This window comes from Scomber japonicus, chromosome 18 (genome assembly GCF_027409825.1).
Source record: "Scomber japonicus isolate fScoJap1 chromosome 18, fScoJap1.pri, whole genome shotgun sequence".
Classification (NCBI taxonomy): Eukaryota; Metazoa; Chordata; class Actinopteri; order Scombriformes; family Scombridae; genus Scomber; species Scomber japonicus.
In genome coordinates, this window is record NC_070595.1 from 13,747,808 (window position 1) to 13,767,437 (window position 19,630).

A 19,630-nucleotide genomic window follows, 5' to 3' on the forward strand; every position below is an offset into this window, starting at 1 on the left:
ACAGTCACATCTTCCTTTTCTGGTCTGCCTTCAACAAAGCAACTCCTTTCGAGTGAAACATACAAAGAGGTCCAACTCACAGGCTGTTGACAGTCTCGTTTGTCTCAGGTGGAGGTAGAGCGTTGTTTAGTCCCGGGCCCCCATCCTGGGTGGGGGTAGGTGGCTCCACGCGCTGAAACAGTAATGGCGTTCGATTCTGTGTGAGATATACAACATGGCCGTCGCCAGCTATCAGGCAGACTGACAGGGAAATGCAGGGAAAAAGGGCAGAGCAGGACCAGAGGGGATGCAGAAAGGGGGCAGTCGGCTGAAGCCAGGCGAGGCAAATGAGGGAAGAGGTAAAATAAGAGGAACAGATGGGGGGGAAAGCACTCTTGAGCAAATGATGCCCAGCAGCTAACAGGAGAAAGAGATGGTGGACTCAAGAGTGCATTCTGGGACCAAGCAACTCTGCTGCCTGTGAGGCATCCAGGTCTGGGAAAGACAGTGCTTTACAACTGAGTCTGGAGTTCAAAGTGGGTCAAATGAAATGATCAATGATCATTTCAGGGTTAATCTAATCACCACTTTTCATCTGATGGATTTAAATACTGTAATGTTAATAGAAGATGCTGAAGAAAATTCATTTCCAAATAAATAGAAGGAAGCATAACATGGGTCCATAACAGTGGAAGTAGAATAGCAATCGATAAGAGGGGAGCAATACAAGGGGGGCCTCGTACAAAGGGGGGGGGGGGGGGGGGGTGCAGGACATCATGGCAGATAAACACAGCAACAACCCTGTGGAGGGGAACATACAGCAGGTGAATTGTATGATGGGAAAAGACAAGTAGGAAATGCTACATTCACTGCCTTTTATTTGTTAGTCATCCACTTAAGAAGCTTCAACAGTCCTAACTAATTACCACCAATTAAAAAAATTCAAAGCATATTATCTCCTCTTTCACATTCAAATCATCCACTTTTTGAGTTTTGTGATTTTAAAACAAGTAATTCTTTGTGGTTTTTATTCAAATCCAAAGCATGATAAACCTCTTTTATATGTGTTGAAATCACTGAATACAACTGATCCATCCAAAGCTGTGTGCAAAATATAAAGCACAATGAATCATGTTCAGATTGTTGTGTGCTGGTACTAATGACATTTTTGGATCAAGAAACACTGCAGAGGACTCTCACTTGGTGTATTTGTGACATATGGTAGCAACGTCCTGCTGCCCAAGTAAAACAGGTAGCGGCCTACAGTGTGACAGGTGGAGCAGAAGGAGGAGGTTGTGGAGATAATGTATGAATTGAGGGAGTGAAGGGACAAAGCAAGTGAAAAAAAAATGTGGAGCCCAGTGTGTGACCAGAGGATTGTAGAGAAAGGAGAGGGGAAAAGCAGTCATGAGAATGCAAAAAGAAGGTGAAGGAGGTTTGCTGGCGTTTGAGAGAATTTAACTGGTGCAGTGAAAAATATGACTGGTGTGTGACCTCAGATGCATGCAACTCTCATGCAAATGTTGATGGCTGCATAGACATGTTTATGGACCATTACATTTAATTTATATTAATATATCATATGATTTCCATCACTTGAGATGAAATGCAGTGACAATAGTGTGACAGATGACTGAGAAGTTATCGCTGCTTTGATAATGGACATTGTGCTAAGTGAAGAATAGGGTGCAGTGTATATTTTAATGTAATATTAACAGTGCAAGGTTACAAGCATGGGTGATGGGGGAGAGGAGGTAGAGTATCTTTCCAAGCAGAGCACAGTTGACTCAGAATCAAGCTCAGCAGGAGAAGCCATTATGAAGGTTCTCATGACGGGCTATGACAACACAACCAAACCCGGCAGTCTCTGACATAAAAAAGTATTAATCATGTTGGAATCAAGTTAGTCAGTTAGCATTGGCACTTTAAATGTACTGAAAACTAAAATAAATAGCCATATGAATTATGTTTGCACTTTTTCTGCCATATATTGCTTAAATGACAAGCATGAAGTAACAAGCTTTGCCCAGCAGATGGCAGCACTGTTATTGCTGTTAGATAGGGAGCACTGGGTAGAGATGGCCATTAACATACAAATGTGCTCTATATCATAAAGAAAATATAATGTATACCATATAATAAAATGAAATTCAATACAACAAGACTACTTTATAGTCTAAAAATACTGACAGACTTGAATGCTTCCTTGAAGCCTCAAAAAAAAGAAAAAAAATGAGTATTAGAAGCTTCACAAAGGTAGTATCTGATGGAGAGTTATTGAATTGGATTCCAATAGACTGTTATAAACCTCTGTATACCCTTTTAGGTGACTGCATAAGGACTCATTCACAGGTTATTTGAACCCTTGATCTAGAAGACCAAGGTTGTCACAGCCCACGCTTGTATGAAACGGGTCCACAGCCCTGCAGCCTTGATTTCGGTTCGTCAGTCTGCCTTTAACTCTACAGGCCTGTGCAGGTAGAGCAGCGTGTTTTCTTTCCTAGAGACAGCATTACCTGCTCATCCCGGAGAGCCTGCGATCGTTTGATCTTGCTCTGGCGGTAGTACTCCATGATCATCATGGCAGCGTAGATTTTCCCCACTGTCAGGTCTGTGGCTGCTGAGAGAATGACAAGTTACCCTGCAAGATTAGACCCTTTGGTATGGACCCTGAGCGCAAGGAATGGTAGAAAGGGGTGAGGCATGCACACAAACAATACTTGCACTCTCACACACATCTCACACACTCATGAACATTGAGCAAATAGTCTTTTCACAAACAGATTTTTTTTTTTTTTTTTACAGTATCTTAATTTTGTTTTTGTAACTTTATGTAGCACTAACATTTATCACAGGTAAAATATTGTGATCAAAGCATTCATCATAATGAATGTTTTGATCAATCGTGATTGTAAGAATAAGAATAAGAAGAATTAACCAAATTTTAAGTGACCAAATCATTAAAAAATAAACTAAAATAAATCAAATAAAATCTGTGACATCAAGTTCAGAGTGGCACCGACTTCTTTGGATTTGGTTGCAAATGTGATGCTAAATACATAATCAATTTCTTCACTCTTGGCTATTCGGATAATAAAGCTCATGCATTGCACAAACAAAAGCAGCCACAGTTATGCACCTCATGCTTTGGCACCTGTGCATTTTGTTCTCAGTGTAATTAATACTATGGTGGAAGATATACAATATTTTCTTTCAAGCACAGCCAGCCATCTTGTGTACAGAGCTGACTGCCCCTGGAGTGAAAAGACGTCTATAGAGAGTTGATCTATAGTGAGGCACCCACTGATCTCAGGCACAGAGAGGTGGAGAAGTATTGGAGTGTGGGACTGGTGGTGGTCTATTCTGGTGAGTGTGGTTTAAACAGTAGGGTATTGTGTGTTCATTCTGTGAGTGTTTCTTCATGTTCACTTAGTTATGTCGTTATGGATGTTTGGTAATGTGAGTATGGGTGTGTGTGGGGGTGATGTGCCAGCTGTATCAGAGGGTGCAGCAGCGACAGAGACTGGCTGAAAGAAGCGGTCCTCAGGTGACGTGAAGAGAAAACAACGTTGGAGCACTGGGTGGCACAGGGTGGCCGCATCCATGCCACATTGCTGCGCCTGCACCCACACTCTGTAACTTACACTTATGCGGTGTAACCAGCAAATCCAGAGTCTTCTGGGAAAGATTGGGCCAGATCGCCATCATCTCTTTCCTCAGTTCTGCATCCATCTGGTGCTTGTCAATACCACCTAGACGGGTTCAACAAACACATGCACACATATATAGACAGACAGACACGCATGCCGAAGTACAAGGACACACATACATTTATATATGTATGAGTATGAGCATGCACACAGAGACATTCACTCATACAAAAAGACATGCACATTCATACCCATTAATACGATACGAGAAAAAAGGTATAAGAGACATACAAACAGGAAAACAAAGACAGAAAAAACACATTTTAATTAGTTACTAAGGAAATACTATTATAAAGCATTTAGCTTTGAACATAATTGCATTCAAACTGTACACACATGATACAGTTTTTTTTTTTTTAGATGAAGTGACCGAATTTCGATTCCACATCATGTAAAACTTCAGCCTCATATGCATATTAGCAATACACTACACACAGCCTCTACTGGCATAGAAAGCACACTGTACTTAAGCTACAGAAGGAGAAGCATCAGGAAGGGCCGAAGGTTCCTGGGTTCACAGGACAGAAATAGTGGATAGCGCTGCACTACGGGAGGATACAAAAAAAAGCAGAGAAAAGCATGTGAAAATTGAACCAAAGAAGGTAAGAGGGATTCCAAACCTTCCGCACCCTTGGCGATCTTGATATCCAGCGCTGTGCGGATCAAGGCCATGAGAGTGGAGTTAAAGTGGACTGTGTTATCGTCAGCCACAGGCAGATCCATACGGAGTAGTCTCTGTGGGAGAGCCAATCAGGGTGAGTAGTGAGAAAATCAGGAAGCAAGCGAGGCTGAAATGTACGCTGAACCTCCAGGTGACAAGGGGGAGGGGTAGCAAAGGGAGGGGGATCAGGGTGAAGGGTAGGGTTGGGGGTAAAGGAGCTGTGCATAGCATCTGTAGCAGGCTCTGGCTCTGTCGTTCTCCCTGTAAAAAATGGCTCAGACTCAGCTTGAGTTTCAAATTTAGCACACTTGATTTTTCAGTGCTGCAGTGATATGTAGGCATTCACAGCTTTGAATCTGTTATGTGATATGAGAGAACCTGTGAGTGCCAAAGTAATTAATGCTCACATCAGATTTGTCCCTCAACTCATGAATTCACTGATTTCATAACCATTGTGTTAGGGTTTTATGATTTATGTTGTATTTATGTTTCTTGACATCCAGAAGACCTCACAGGTTGGTTAAACTGGCAATCTTGAGCCTTAAATGAAGGAATAGGAATGCAAGCTAAGCAGCTGCTACCATTATCCAGAGCTCCTCCATGGGGATTGGAGGTTCACAGTAAAAAAAACAACAGAGACCAGATGATAAACCAATAAACCAAAAACTGAGGGACTGCTTGAAGGAAGGGGAATATTTTGGTTTTCATTTATTGGTTTGATCCTTTAAAGGTCTTGTTGGTTTAAAATAAAAACACCAAATCACAGATGACAGAGTGAAGTTTGTGTGTGTTTGGTGACTGAAGACGACAACCCAGACATGCAGCATATCATGCCTCTCCCCACACCCCTTTAATCCATCCATCAAAACTTTTTTTTTTTTTTGAAAACTTTAATTCCCCCAAAACTTTTTCTTGCGCATCCCACCCCCATGCAACATGCAATGCACACGCAATATGCCTCACAGGACAAGCAGCTGCGCAGCCGTACACAGAAAGCATCCTCTGTTGGCAACATTAAAATGAGTTTGTGAATTGTTGTAACGTGACTGTTATTGGAGGGAATAAGAAAAGATAGGGCAAATAGCTCTATCGCTCAAAATCTGATGTCTAATGTGTGAAAAATGGGCACAGACTTAGAGGGTTAATAGGTGAGAGAGAGCAGCATTCTGTGGAGAAAAAAAAGAAAACAACAAAATGGCCACCATGGACATGTTTTTTTTTTGCACAAAGATGTGTAATGACTTAGTCCAGGTGTATGTAGAAAATATGAGGTGAAAGAAATATTTATTCTGCCAGAAAATAGGTATAATAAGAGTTGAAAGGGGAAGCTTAAGGGTAAGCAATGATAGAGAGAAAAAAAATCAATAGGTCAGGAGCTGGTGCATGTAAAAGAAAGAGTGACCAAAAATAGACTAACAAAAAGAAAAAACAATGCAAAGGAAAAAAAAAGAAACATCACCACACTTAGTTGGCTGTGTCTGTGAGAAAGCGGTCCTGCCTGAAGGCTCGACTGTCTCTCTTCAGGACAGAGAAGATCAAATGGTTAAAAGCAGTGGAGCTGGATGGGTCATTGCTCTATGGACTGTTTGAGAGGTCAAAGGTAAGGGTTAGGATTTCTCTCATTGGCAAGGTGCTCAGGGAAACTGGTAGGGGGAGGTAGGTAAGGAATAAATGCAGGGATGGTGGTTTTCTGGAATATCATTCCAGTAATCATTTTTTTAAAGGGTAGATAAAGATGTTATGTAAGCGTTGCCAAAACCATGCATGAAAAGCATGTTAGGTTGTTGAGCAGGGAGATTAAGGTTTTAACTTTTAGTTCAGGGAGGAGGCTTTTAGGAAAAAATGTTTAAGGGTAAAACCAAAATGATGAGGTTAGAAATAGAGCATCTAAAAAACGGATGGTGGAGTTAAAAAAAATAGGACATGATTCATTGAAAATTAGAGCCGGAGGTGCAAAAAACCTGGGGCAAATAGTCAATCTTTATTTTTTACTATCCAAATCAGGTGGGGATCATGAATAGAGATTCCCATACTGGACATTAACTTTAGATGGCAAAAGCAAAGTAGCCTATGAAAATTACTTTGGTATACGTTCCTTGACTGACAATTTCTTTGACACATAAATTGCACTCATATTAAAAACAGTTGCATTACCACAGTAAAACATCAATACTATTTGCCCCAAGTCTTCTGGAGAAGTAGAGGGGAGTTGGATAAAGCAATGGTTAGTGATGGAGTGATCTCCTGTGCCTACAGGCTGTTTGGCCGGCTGCCCCATGAGGCTCACAGTGATCTGCCAATGATGTGCCATGAGATTGTCAATTGATCATAGGAGGTGGTACAGGATCATATGGTAATATGAAGGCAAATTTGTTGTTATCATTCTTAATAAATCTATTCTGATAACAAATTGTGTATCCGTGCTATTGACATGAAAGACAAGAATGGTGGTGGTGATTATCGGCCATGCAGAAGGCAGGTGAAGGAGTGCTTATGTGTGGGGAGGGGAGCATTATGCAGAGATGAAGGGGGGGCTGGAAACAGAATAGAACTGCATTGACGACAGAACCAAAGGACAAAGAGAAGATTGGACTTGCAGATAGAAAAGGCTGCTTGGGGGCTTGGAGCTGGTACATGAAGGGTGACAGATAAAGAACTGCTTCTGTATGGCAACCAAAGGCTCTCTGAGGAAAACACATCACTGACACAAGCCCTTCTGCTCTCTCTACCATGAGAAATAACAGAGACTGTCTATGTGTAGGTTGATATGACCTAATTCTTTGTGTGGGTATGTGTGTGTGTGTGTGTGTGTGTATATATGTGTGCATGTGTTTTTGTATGATTGCCCCATCCACAGGACGGAACGAGTCAGAGGACGTAAGTCTGTCGGACCTTCCAAGCCCTGCTGCACACGCATGCATCTTAGAGTATGTGTGTTGAGGAGCGTCTACATGTATGAAATATTTGTCTTATTCATTAATATTGTTCATGATTTTTTTTGTAACTAGCCATTTAAATCATTTCTTTAATATATAAACATATCTATTTGCAGAATGATATGAAACTATTGATTATAATGTGAATGGCTTTTGCATGTTTATGGAAGTGAGCTTGTGTGTTCATTGTACACGGTGCAAACGAGCTGAGAAGGTCCCTCCATTCGTCCCCTCCTGTGGATACACACCCCCTGTCTAACCCTTCAACCTAATTGTCTTGCTACCTCCACCCACAAATCCCACACCACCACACAACGCCACAACACCGATCAGCCCACCCCCACTTTCAACAATAGGAAAACAGAAAAAGACAACAGAACCAAAGGAACAACAACACTAAAGGGTACACCACGTTGAGCGCTTAAATCCCTGGCCCCTCCCTCCTGGACCCCACCCCCCCACCCCCAAGCCCCAACCAACACCCATAGGAGACTTGGGTGAAGGTGAGATCCTTTCTGACCTTGTAGGCCACCCGTGCTGGACACCTTTTCCCGAGGCCTAGTGGAGGACACATGTGCCTCAGCATGTCATACATTTCCCTGCAACTGATCCTGCCACTGCATCATCAGCCAGTGCCACCACCCCGTTAAACAAAGCACAAAAAAAGGGAGAGATAGAGATATTGAGAAAGATTTAGAGGGAGTGGGAGGGGCGACGGTTGATTAATGTGTAGACTTGAAAAGAAAGAAGTGAATCAGTGTCAGAAAGAGAGTGAAAAGGGGAGAAAGAGGGAAAAAAAGACCAAAACAAAGTAAAAGAACAAAACAACAAAAAAGACAAGGTTATTGGTCTAATTTAGAGAGAGACTTTGACTGTGCGGCTTTTCTATAAGCTACAGTACTCTCAGAGTTTGTCATGTCAAAAAAAAGAAAGGGGGTAAATTATCTCTTTAAGCATCAGAAGACAATTCTGTACAAGCAGGACAAAGGTATATATATATGCTGGAAGTGTGTGTGTGTGTGTGTGTGTGTGTGTGTGTGTGTTTGTGTGTGTGTGCATGTGTGTTTTCCTAGAAGAGCAGGGCAGAGCTTGACAGCAGGCACCAAGCTGCTCCTGCTCAGATGAGGAAGAGGGGAGGAAGAGGAAGGGATGTCAATGCAGTTTCTGTCTTTCCCCCAACCCCCAAAAACCAAGAACAATGCAACACTACAGTGGGCAACCGTAGCTTGCTACATTATAGCAATGGCTCCACAGCAAGCAAAAAGAAAAAAAGAACAAAAAAATAAATAATAATAATAATAATATTCATTGAAAAAACAATGATTTATTTTACAATGTAATATATGTTTTAAAGTGGATTTTTTTTTTTTTCATTTCACTTAGTGCATTTCACATGCTTCTCTGGGTGTCTGCATTGTCCCGCACATTCTCTCAGCATTTCAGAATGCAAGTCGATAATGGTGGAAAAGAAGTTGTAAAATAGAGATGAAAAAGAAAAAAAGAAATAAAGCGGCATTCACTCCATTCCTGGATGCTGTGGCTAGCAAGTGTGGTTGAGAGGTTTTGTTTGAATGGAAGTCAAACCTTGCAGGCCACCCTATGGGGGCATTTCTTGCCTAAGCCGAGAGGCGGGTCGATAACTCGTAATAAACTGTACATGTCCTTATAATGAATGCGCCCGCTGCAAGAAGAATACATGAGGGTTAAGAAACACACACTTACACACAGGAAAAGACACACACACACACACACATCCAGAAAGAGAGAACATTAGGAGGAAGAGCACAAAATCACAAGATTGACAAGTACACAGTATCTGATAATACTTTACAATATGTTTACTGTAAATAACAGACTATTTAGACACATCTGCACCACACTGCATTTATACACACTCTACACCCAAACATGATCTCAAACACGCACGCACTCTCACACACACACACACGCACGCACACACGCACAATTAGTAGACACAACACTTTACTGCATGCAGCACATTGTTAAATGTGGTCCTTAGCACTGCCAATACAGTTTCACAAGTCTTCTTCATTCACTGTTTTTTTTTCCTCTTCATTCAGTCCAACACTCCTTTCCTTCTCTTCTCCAGTTAAACCACTAACTGGATGTGTGCACGATGTAATTAAGGAAATGCTAACTGAGTAGAAAAGCATGGTGGTGGGTAAACAGCTAACTGCTTAATAGCAGCTTGTGGTGTTCAGATCCCCTCCCTTTTAAATATGTGTTCAATGTTAGTCATGTGTCTTTGTTTCCGGTGCAGTGGTGTCCATCTGATAAGTAAGTCAGTAAGGTTGTAGTTTAAAAACAGCATGTTAGTTTTAAACACTTTTCTCTCAATATACACCACATTTATAGTTAAGAGTTAAGAGGTGTGAAGATGTAGATATACATTTTATACATTTCTAAAATGTCTATATAGACTTCCAAGGCATACATACCATAGAACGCTAACTATTTAAAATGTCTTTCAATTTTCCAATGAAGAATTTGTCCCTCAGTTATGTTTCCTGTAAAACTTATCATTGCTTTCCCATTCATTGTCTTTTCTTTTTCCTTTCCCTTTCTTTCCCATTTTCCCCTGTTTAAAAAGTAGTCTAGGTGCAGTCTACAGGACAGCATGAGGCCAACACACGACCACTGGAATACAGATACCATGAAACTTGGCATGTCTACAGTAAACATTTACACTACAGAGTCAGACAGGGGAGGTTTTGCTCAAAGTGTAGACTTTGCCATATTAAGTTTTTGGCGATATGCAGATTCCAGAAGTGGGAGAAGGTTTGAGAAGGGGTGGGAGGATATTTTAGGACACTTTATAGAAAAGGGGAGGGAGCTGAGGAAGAAGGAGGGGTTGTGCGGTGTGAGTGAGATAACCAGATGAGGTTATACTCAGGTCCGTTACAACCCTCTTGCAGCTGTTGCTAGCAAATGATGTTCTAATAACATGTTGACACTTGCAGTTTGTTTACTTTCTGTGTTTTCTACACCATTTAAAATACCTTATGCTGTGGTTTTACACAAATAAAAAACAAACAGTTGTGGCATTGTTGAGAAGTTACTGCTTTCATTGCTTGGGCCTTGCTCTGCGTAAACAAGCATATTAAAACAAGCACAAGAAACATACAATAATTGATGTGTCTGAGTGTGACATCTGAAGTAGTGTCTATGTGATTTTACATGGGCTGCTAAAGCAAACACCATCAAAATATGAGAAGATTAACAATATGAGTAAGTCAAAATTACTACATATATTAATGTATGTGTATGCGTGTGTGTGGCGCACACACTTTACCACTCACCAGGCAGCAGGATCATACTCGGCCCATATCCTGACATACTCATCCAGGTGGTGAGGTCCCAGTATGGAAGAATCTCTAGTCAGGTATTCAAAGTTGTCCATGATGACGGCTACAAACAGGTTCAGCATCTACACATGTATGCACATGAACACACACACACACACACACACACAAGTTGTTTCACATGTTTCCACATGTATGCAACATACAGCCCATATTTTATATGTTTTATACATTTGAATGGTACAGGATCAAGAAATGTGCTCACCAAGAATGAGCAGAAGAAGATGAAGGAGACGAAGTAGAGGTAGGCAAACTGGCTGCCACACTCGGGTTCTGTGTTCCCTGACAGGATGTCGCAATCCTTACCACCCAGACATGATAGCATGATCTCATGCCAGGCTTCTCCTGTTGCACTCCTACAAACACACACAGATAATAGTATGAAGGATTTTTCCAGAATAAAGTTTGCAAAAAACTGTAACAAGTTTGTTTCTGATGGTTATTTGGAAATATCAGTGCAAACAAATGAATATATACTCCATACAGATCTATTCACACACACATCTTCACACATAGGCACCTGAAAAGAAGCATGAGTGCTTGTATGAAGGTCCTGAAGTTGTTGTGCTGGTTGATGGCACTCTCTGTCTCTTCTTCAATAGCAATATTCCCAAACAGCTGTGAACACAATCACAGTGTTATCACAGAAAACTAGACGGTAATTGTTCATCAGTCCCCCTTTTGGTGTTCAGTCTCACTAAAGCAGTGCTGCAGATTTGGAATAGTACTATGACAGCTTTTCCACACACACCCCATAGTCACAACTTTCACGATAATCCTCTACCCCCTACGCACCATTATCACCATCCTCATTCTCCTTCTCTACCTTACCCCTCTGCTCATCATCATTATCCTGTAAAATACATTTAATGTATCCCTGAAGCATTGTAGTAATCTTTAGGTTGAGACTCTCACCCACCTGCATCCCAATGATGGCGTAGATGAAGAACAGCATGGCAATGAGGAGGCAGACATAAGGCAGTGCCTGAGGAAAGACAAATTAATCATCTGGTATTAGGTTTGATACATGTGAACGCAGTGTACATATGTGAGATAGCAACTGGGCATTTGTTATGTGTATATACAGTAAGTCAAAAGTTTGGACTCAACTTCCCATTCACTTTAATGAGAAAGTGTAAATATTGGATGTGTCTGTAATTTATACATGTGAATGTGTATAATATCTGTCTGTGTGTGTATATGTGATATTTTAAATAACTAGGTGGAAACCTTGAAGGACTGAACGAAGGTCCAAAGCAAGATGCGGATGGTTTCTCCCTGCCTCAGCAGCTTGATGAGACGAGCTGCCCTGAACAGCCTCAGGAAACTTAGGTTGATGAAATTATTCTATAGTACCGCCACAACATGACCAGAGAGAGAATAAGAGAAGATTGGAAAAGAAAAGAAACAATGGAGACAGGTGAAAGAGGGAGGATAGAGGGATTTGGGGTTGGAATAAAGGGAGAATAGTTTTAGGGCAAAGTGTGCAAGCAATTTTCCTGACACAACCAAAACATTAAAAAAAATTATAGGAAAAAACAGTCAAACCCAAACTGAAGGAGATTCAAACTTAATACAAATGAAAGAACCAGGAGCCAAACAAGTCAAAGCAAACCAAACTGAAAACAGCAAGGCTCCAACAAGCTTTTCATTAACCAAACAAAACAACACAAGGGGGGGAAGGAAATCATCCAAATCTAACTAGTTTCATCCAAATTGAGTTACGTAGTAGTCATTGTGGTAGGAGTGGTGAGTAGTTAGAGTGCAGGGACGTCAGGACGTTTTCTTGGAAAGACAACCAAATGCACTAATTCTCTCAAGGCAAAACATACAATATTTTAAATGAAGCAAGTCCACAGCATGCAGATGTGCACTAATACAAGACAAAGCAGTACAGAAGATGGCAGCTTATGCACCATCAAATAGGATAAATAGGATTGGCTGCCAAAGTCATGTGACATACTGTTGTGATGTCACAGTCAAATAAGAACAAGAGAATGGTTGAAGGACAACTAAGGTCATTATATCTAAGGGGAGTGTATTATGATTAATTTATTCTCAGCCTTAATATTATGATTACATATGGTATATCAAATGGGGGCGTGAGACATTTGTACATAAATAAATAAAAAAATCTGTAATATAAAACCCTAACCCTTCAACCATTTACCACAGTAAAGAACACAAGATTGCAGTTTGAGACTTTAAGTACTCAAAAGGGAGTGGCAGCAGGCACATGCAGATTCCACCTACAATACAGCATGTATAAAACACTTATGTGTGTGAGTATGTGTGTGTATGCGTTTGTGTGTGTGTGTGTGTGTGTGTGTGTGTGTGTGTGTGTGTGTGTGTGAGAGAGTTGTGAAAATAAGGGTTCCTGCCAAAGACATGCAAGGGGCAGCATGCATCATTTGTTCTCTCTGCCACAGGCAAAGCTTTAGACTCACTCTGTCGCTGTTACTGGAAACACTCCCCCAGTCACTGTCATATGTGTGGGTGTGGATGCGTATGTATATGTCTATGTGTATGCGTGTATGTCTGTGCATTCAATGAATGCTAATCTTAAAGGAGAGATGTAGCAATCTATTCCAGTTTATACAGTCCAATCCTTTACAAACTGAACCCTAGTTCTTAGTAAAGGATATAAAGTATTGGTAGGATTTATGACTGAATAAAATATAGAAAGTGATACAGTGACTGGTAGAGGGGCTAGTAGACTTGGCAACCAATTAAAATGTTGCAAATTTAGAGCTCACTTTAATTAGAGGATTCTGGGTAGTGGGGGTCAAGCAAAACATGCACATTTCAACAACACTGGCTGGGATGCAGTTAAAACAGATGCAGTAAAATAAGATCTCCAAAAAATTACAAACCATCTACATGTGGATGTTGCAGACATATGGTTTATAGCAGCAAATTTTTGGATTTTTGGTTGGTTCGAAGAACAACCAGAGAGTTTGACCAAGCCAGTTGTCATGGGTGGACACAGAGGATTCATAGTGCATTTTGATTGGACGGAATCACAGGAAGTAGTAGGTGTTGGGGGGAGAAGGGGGGCGGGGCGGAGTAGATTACAGTAGATCGTCGTTAAGTTTGTGGACGATTTAAAGAAAGCATGTAAAAAGATAAAAAACAAGAAAAAAATCAATAGTCATTACAGAAACACGTTAATACAGCAGCAGGATTCTGTCTGCAGAGTTTGTACATCCACACAGCAGGAATACCAAGGACCAAGACAATACACATGAATGTATAATGTGTAATATACAGACCAACCAGTCACTGAAAGATTAGTATTAATCTGGCTGGTAAATGTAATGCTTGAGTCATTGGTATCATTTGCTTCCTCAGACAGAACTGTTAGGTTACAGTGCACTGTGAGAAAATACTGCATAAATAGGAAATAGCAAATAGCTCCTGTAAATCTGAGTCTGACATTCTTAGATATACTATTTTGAAATGCTTTGGATTAAAGCTATCCAAGGAGGATGATACTTGATTAAATGTGGTTTGTCTTCCATTCCTACCAGGTCTACCCGTAATCCTGTATATATGTTCAGTACATTAAGGGAACTCTTAAGGTGTGCTCAGACAGGAGGCGATGCAAATGTTCTATTTTTGCAGATAATTTGCTTTTAAACAACCAACACCTTAAGAAGATTGTGTCAAATTGCACCCACTCAAGTCTTCCCATTGACTTGGTATGCAACACCACCACAAACCAATGTTGTGTCTGAAACACCTTAAGAATTAAAGTGACACTGCCCCAAGATATATGCAAACACTCATACAAACATGATATATGCACACAAACATAAAGACTAGTCAACATATTTGCTACCTCGGTCTGGCAAATAAAAACCTTTGTCATTAAGTTTCTCAGTTTGTTTCATTTTGCCCTTTCTAGTGCTTTCTGTTGTTGATGTAAAGCAACCTTGTGCTGCACTATTGGAGGCCTAATTTTGGACTAAAAGAACACCTAAACCAGCTAAGTGGGATTGTAAACTTAAACATAAATTAAACTAAACCCATAATGAATCATTATCAGTCAGGTGTTTTGTTTTTTTTTAGTCCAGTTGCTTTTATTGTTTGTTCAATGGTCAGATGTCTGATGGGCCTTCAAGGAAACACCAGCTGTAGTTACTTACAGATGTCTCAAATTCAAATGCTATTGCCCTCCTGTGCTGCAACCTGATCATTTCATTGGTTATTTGGTTGTTTGGAGAAGCTAGCTCACTACAGAGCACCAACATGATTCCTGCCTTGCTGTCAGTGGCTTACTGCTGGCTAACAGTCTACTGGTCTCTCGTCGTCCCACCATCTGGGGCAATTATATAAGACTTTCAAGAGTCATTCATGCATGACTGAGCAATGCAAGACTTAACAGTGGCCTCTAACTCATGCTCTCCCCTAACTCCTTGTCTTGTCTACTGTATGTTTTTTTTAGATAATGTGACAGATGTGCAAGCCTATGGACACATGCTGAAGCTTAGCTAACAAATATTCATAATGGCTCAACAAACATACACTAAACAAACGCTGCAAATACAATGTCATGTATCGGCAGCTACTGTTTCAAGTCAGTACACACGTATCAGATCCTGCTACTTACCCCAAGCTCAGTGACCAGAATGTCAGTAATGCTGCCCAGAACTGTCACACAGTCAAAAATATTCCAGGCATCTTTGAAATAATTCTGAGAACAGGACAAAGAGGGAGACAAACAAAGAGAAGAAATAGAAGAGAAATAGGGCAAAGGAGGAAAGGAGGAGAAGACACAAGCAGGTGGAAAAAGGAAGAGGGTTACGAGGCAACACGATGAGAGTGAGACAGCAAAATGCAGAAGAACGTAGATGTAGACAGGGAAGTAGACAAAGGAAATAGGAAAAATTAATAAAAGAAAGAATGGGCAAATTTAAGACAGATATAAATGAGCAAAGAAAAATATATAAAGCAAAGATGGACAACATTTGAATAGAAAGTTATGAAAGGAATAAAAGGTAAAGAGTGGGGCGAGGGGTGGGGTTGGGGGGGGGGGGGGGGGGGGGGGTTGGGGTTGGGTTGGCAGAGAGAATGACAGAACAGAAAGAGAACAAGAAAGAGGAATAAAAAAGATATGTCAGTGTTGGACAGGGACAGGAAAGAAATCAGATGAGACCAATGGACCATCAGGGACGGCATTGCTGGATGAATTCCAGCAGACAAGTTGGGGACAAATTGTACTGCATCAGAGGACTACACCAGCCATCAAATGTCACTTACTGTATATCATAACCCAAAACCCCACACAAACTCATACTTTCATAAAAGTTCTCTTATAGCTTTCTTAATCTTTTTACTTCCAAAGAGAAAAAACTATGGGATAGTGAGCACAAATGCTGATGAGGGATGTCTGCTTCTTTTTGCTCTCCCACATATTGCCTGCAGCCAAACTGTGCATTAGACAAGTGGAGGGACAGAGAATGAACAAAGGAGGAGGCTATTAAAATAAACCACCTTGACACACACAGACACCACCCAGTCCCTGTGTTATTTGTGCGTACCATTGTACAAATACAGTGTGTGTGTCAGAGAGCACTGTGTGTTTCTGGAGTGTTTGAGTGCACTCTCGCAGATTCAAGTGCTATAACGCTTAATCTCCACCCTCTCCGTAATCTTAGCTTCTCTTTTTACCGCCTAGCTGTCATTCATTCTCATTCCCCTAATTATTACTGTTCTCCCTCTCTCTCCAAGCATTTATCCCGAAACTATTTCCTCCATCAATTTCCTTCCCCCCTCTCTCACCGCCTACCTCCCATTCCTCTGCAGTTCAGATGACTGCACACTTTACTGCTGACTTCTGGCAGTTTTCTTTTTTTTTTACCTATAATGGTATGTCTCTACTCTCTAGCTTACCATCCCCCCACAGCTTCTTAAAATATGTGAGCAACAATGCAAGACAGACAATGTGTATATATACACATATATAACAAAATAACCACAAAGGTTGGGATGAACCCTATGAAGCTAGGTAGTATTTCATCATCATTTTCAGCTTGCTATTTGTGGTTATCAGGCATGAGTCTGCTTAGTCTTGCTTTAAACACCTTTACAACTTTAAGGATATAATCACCCAACAACTTAACATTGAACAGTTTTACAAGATGGATATCAAGTAGACAGTTCGGTCATACACTGGCAATATATACCCACCACAGAGAACCCCCCCCCCCCCCCCCCCCCCCCACACACACACACACTCACCAGCACTCCAAAGGCGATGATCTTGAGTACACACTCCATGGAGAAGAGGGATGTAAACACTATGTTCAGGTTGGCTAACACAGCTTCATAAGTCTCAGAAGCTCCGTCGTACTATAAACAAACACACCCAGGCAGCGCACACATGCACACATTTGACAGAATGGATTGCCATATACACAAACACGACACAAGAACACAAACACAAACACAAACACACACACAAACACAAACACACACACACAGACCAGCAGGGACAGAAACAAGGGGCGAGTGTAAAGACATGTAAAGAGACAAACAACTCATCCAGCGGAGAGTCAGACATATTCATTAAAATCTGTTCATCACAAGAAATAGCAACATCTGAATCAATCCAACTTAATGAGTTTTTATGTTTTGTAACTGAGAGTGAGACAGCAAGAGATAAAAGTACAACAATAGAGAGATGCTGACTTCAGAAACCAAAGTCAATGGTTTGTTAATGTGTGTTTATGTTTATATGAGCATTACTGTTTCTATGTTTGTAGAATGTAGACTTTTACCTTCATCATCAGTACAACCGTGTTGAGCGCGATCATTGCCATGATAGTGTACTCAAACGGCGGCGACACCACAAACTCCCACATTCTGTATTGAAAGCTCAGCTTGTTCTGGGGCATGTGGCGGGTCAGAGGCCTGGCATTAATGGCAAAGTCTATGCAGGCTCTCTGCAAAAGAAAACAAAAAAAGATGCCATGATCTCCCCTCTTTCATCCATCTATTCCCTTCTTTTCTACCCTTCTTACAGACACACTCCCAATACTCTGAATTTCCAGCCTCCTTCACTCGTTTAATCATTCCTCACCTCATTCTTTTCTAAACTATAATCCTCCATCATCTTGTCTCCCTGCTCTTGGAAGGTGATGATGATGAGAGCTACGAAGATGTTGACGAAGAAGAAGGGGAAGACAACGAAGTACACCACGTAAAAGATGGACATTTCCATCCTGTATCCGGGGCTCGGGCCCTGATTCTCATAAGTCGCATCCACTGAATGTTTCAGCACCCTGAAAAAGAAGATAGGTGGAATAGGGGGGACGTTAAATGTTGTCAGAAAGCATGTATGCTGCATGCGTGTAGGACAGTGTGTATACTCACTGCGGCCACCCCTCTCCGGTAGATACGGTGAAGAGGGTAAGAAGGGCCCAAGCCACATTGTCGTAGTGAAAATCGTACTTCTTCCACTCCCGCTTCTGCGCCTTAACTTCGTTATCACGTTCATAGACTAGGTACTCGCCCCTGAAATACACATACCACATTGTCAACACATGCATAAGGGGGACACTTCGCTACATTTGTGTTTCTTAGTAGATACAGAAGACGCAAAAAAGGCAGAACAAAATTAAACTGTTCTAAAACCATATGAGGCAATTGCTATGCATGAAGGGGCACATCCTAATACTAAGACAGGCCAAAACATTCTCACCAGTCATAGTAAGTTAGCACAAATTGTATGTTCTGACCTGCAATCGCGCTCAAACTCTTTAGATTCATCAGTGCAGTAAAAGAAGCGCCCCTTGAAGAGCTGCACAGCCACCACAGCGAAGATGAACATGAAGAGTAAGTACACAATCAGGATGTTGAGCACATTCTTTAGAGAGTTCACCACACAGTCAAACACGGCCTGAGGATCAAGAGAAGGGTGGCAGAAGGTGAGATGGCAGTTATTATATGAAAGAAGCATGTAGGCTTTAGATTATTTGTGTATGTGCAGATTTGCATTAAAAATAAAGAGACATAAAAATAAATATATCTGGATATCTGGTCAAACATTTTCAACATAAACATACCTTCAGTTTGGGAAGACGCTTTATAGTCTTCAAAGGTCGCAACACTCTCAGTACCCTCAGAGACTTGATGGTGCTGAGGTCTTTTCCCTTACTGCTCCCCCTGTACGTGCACATACGCACACACACACACGCATACATACACACGCACATACATACACACAATTAGGAGAGTCAGCAACTTCACTGGGATATGACAGGCTTAGTCTTCTTGTTTCCAAAATGGCAGTGGGCAGCCATTCCTTAATGGTATTTGTGTCCGAGTTAACTCAAAATGAGTAACTGCGTCTGGGTTAAATACATAGCAACACATGCAGCATTGCTATCATATTACACTTTAGTCTTTTTTTCTGAGTGTGGGGATAGCATCGTAGCACCATGCTAAAGTTAGGTGGTACTTTACAACTACAGTGCATGCTATGGGAACAACTGATATCATTCCTGTCCGAATGCTATCTCGTCGCTACACTATTAAACGTTTAATACACTGCAATGTATTTCAATGCTTTACAAAGACAACTTAAGCCTTGGCTTGCACATGCCCAGCTAATGGTGATACATAATCATGCTGCATTGAAACCTTGCTATCCATGCTGCAATATTTCTTCTGCTAAGCAGCAGTTTGAGTGACGGAGAACTCTATTCTACACAGAGACATTTGCAGAGAGAGTTTAGTCGTGGTGTCAGTGAGACATAAACAACCCCATATGTTCTGTTAGCAGCTGACTAACAGAAGCCTTGTTAGAGTGGTATTGGGTACAGTTAAATGCTCTCCTGTATAACATACATTATATACCATATTGACAGCTTGGAAATGTCCCCCATTAAGATACTTAAAAAGGAAAAAAATAACTCCTTAAGCTTTAAACATATACAGTTACAATTAGGAAGTATC

The 19,630-nt window shown here is 41.1% G+C and overlaps 1 protein-coding gene across 1 annotated transcript in view; it reads right to left on the reverse strand.

The window, feature by feature from the left end:
- The window catches only part of cacna1aa (calcium channel, voltage-dependent, P/Q type, alpha 1A subunit, a), a 77,768-nt gene that overhangs the window by 8,425 nt on the left and 49,713 nt on the right, over positions 1–19,630 (reverse strand). The window contains exons 28-45 of the mRNA XM_053339072.1: positions 18,739–18,838; positions 18,412–18,572; positions 18,047–18,187; positions 17,754–17,955; positions 17,452–17,616; positions 16,913–17,023; positions 15,282–15,365; positions 14,988–14,990; positions 11,900–12,016; positions 11,589–11,654; positions 11,190–11,287; positions 10,875–11,025; positions 10,607–10,734; positions 8,871–8,967; positions 4,319–4,424; positions 3,624–3,731; positions 2,496–2,599; positions 81–196 (exon numbers count right to left, since the gene is read on the reverse strand). Of these exons, the coding sequence (XP_053195047.1) occupies positions 81–196; positions 2,496–2,599; positions 3,624–3,731; positions 4,319–4,424; positions 8,871–8,967; positions 10,607–10,734; positions 10,875–11,025; positions 11,190–11,287; positions 11,589–11,654; positions 11,900–12,016; positions 14,988–14,990; positions 15,282–15,365; positions 16,913–17,023; positions 17,452–17,616; positions 17,754–17,955; positions 18,047–18,187; positions 18,412–18,572; positions 18,739–18,838 (2,058 nt within the window). The remainder of the gene's footprint in view (positions 1–80; positions 197–2,495; positions 2,600–3,623; positions 3,732–4,318; positions 4,425–8,870; positions 8,968–10,606; positions 10,735–10,874; positions 11,026–11,189; positions 11,288–11,588; positions 11,655–11,899; positions 12,017–14,987; positions 14,991–15,281; positions 15,366–16,912; positions 17,024–17,451; positions 17,617–17,753; positions 17,956–18,046; positions 18,188–18,411; positions 18,573–18,738; positions 18,839–19,630) is intronic.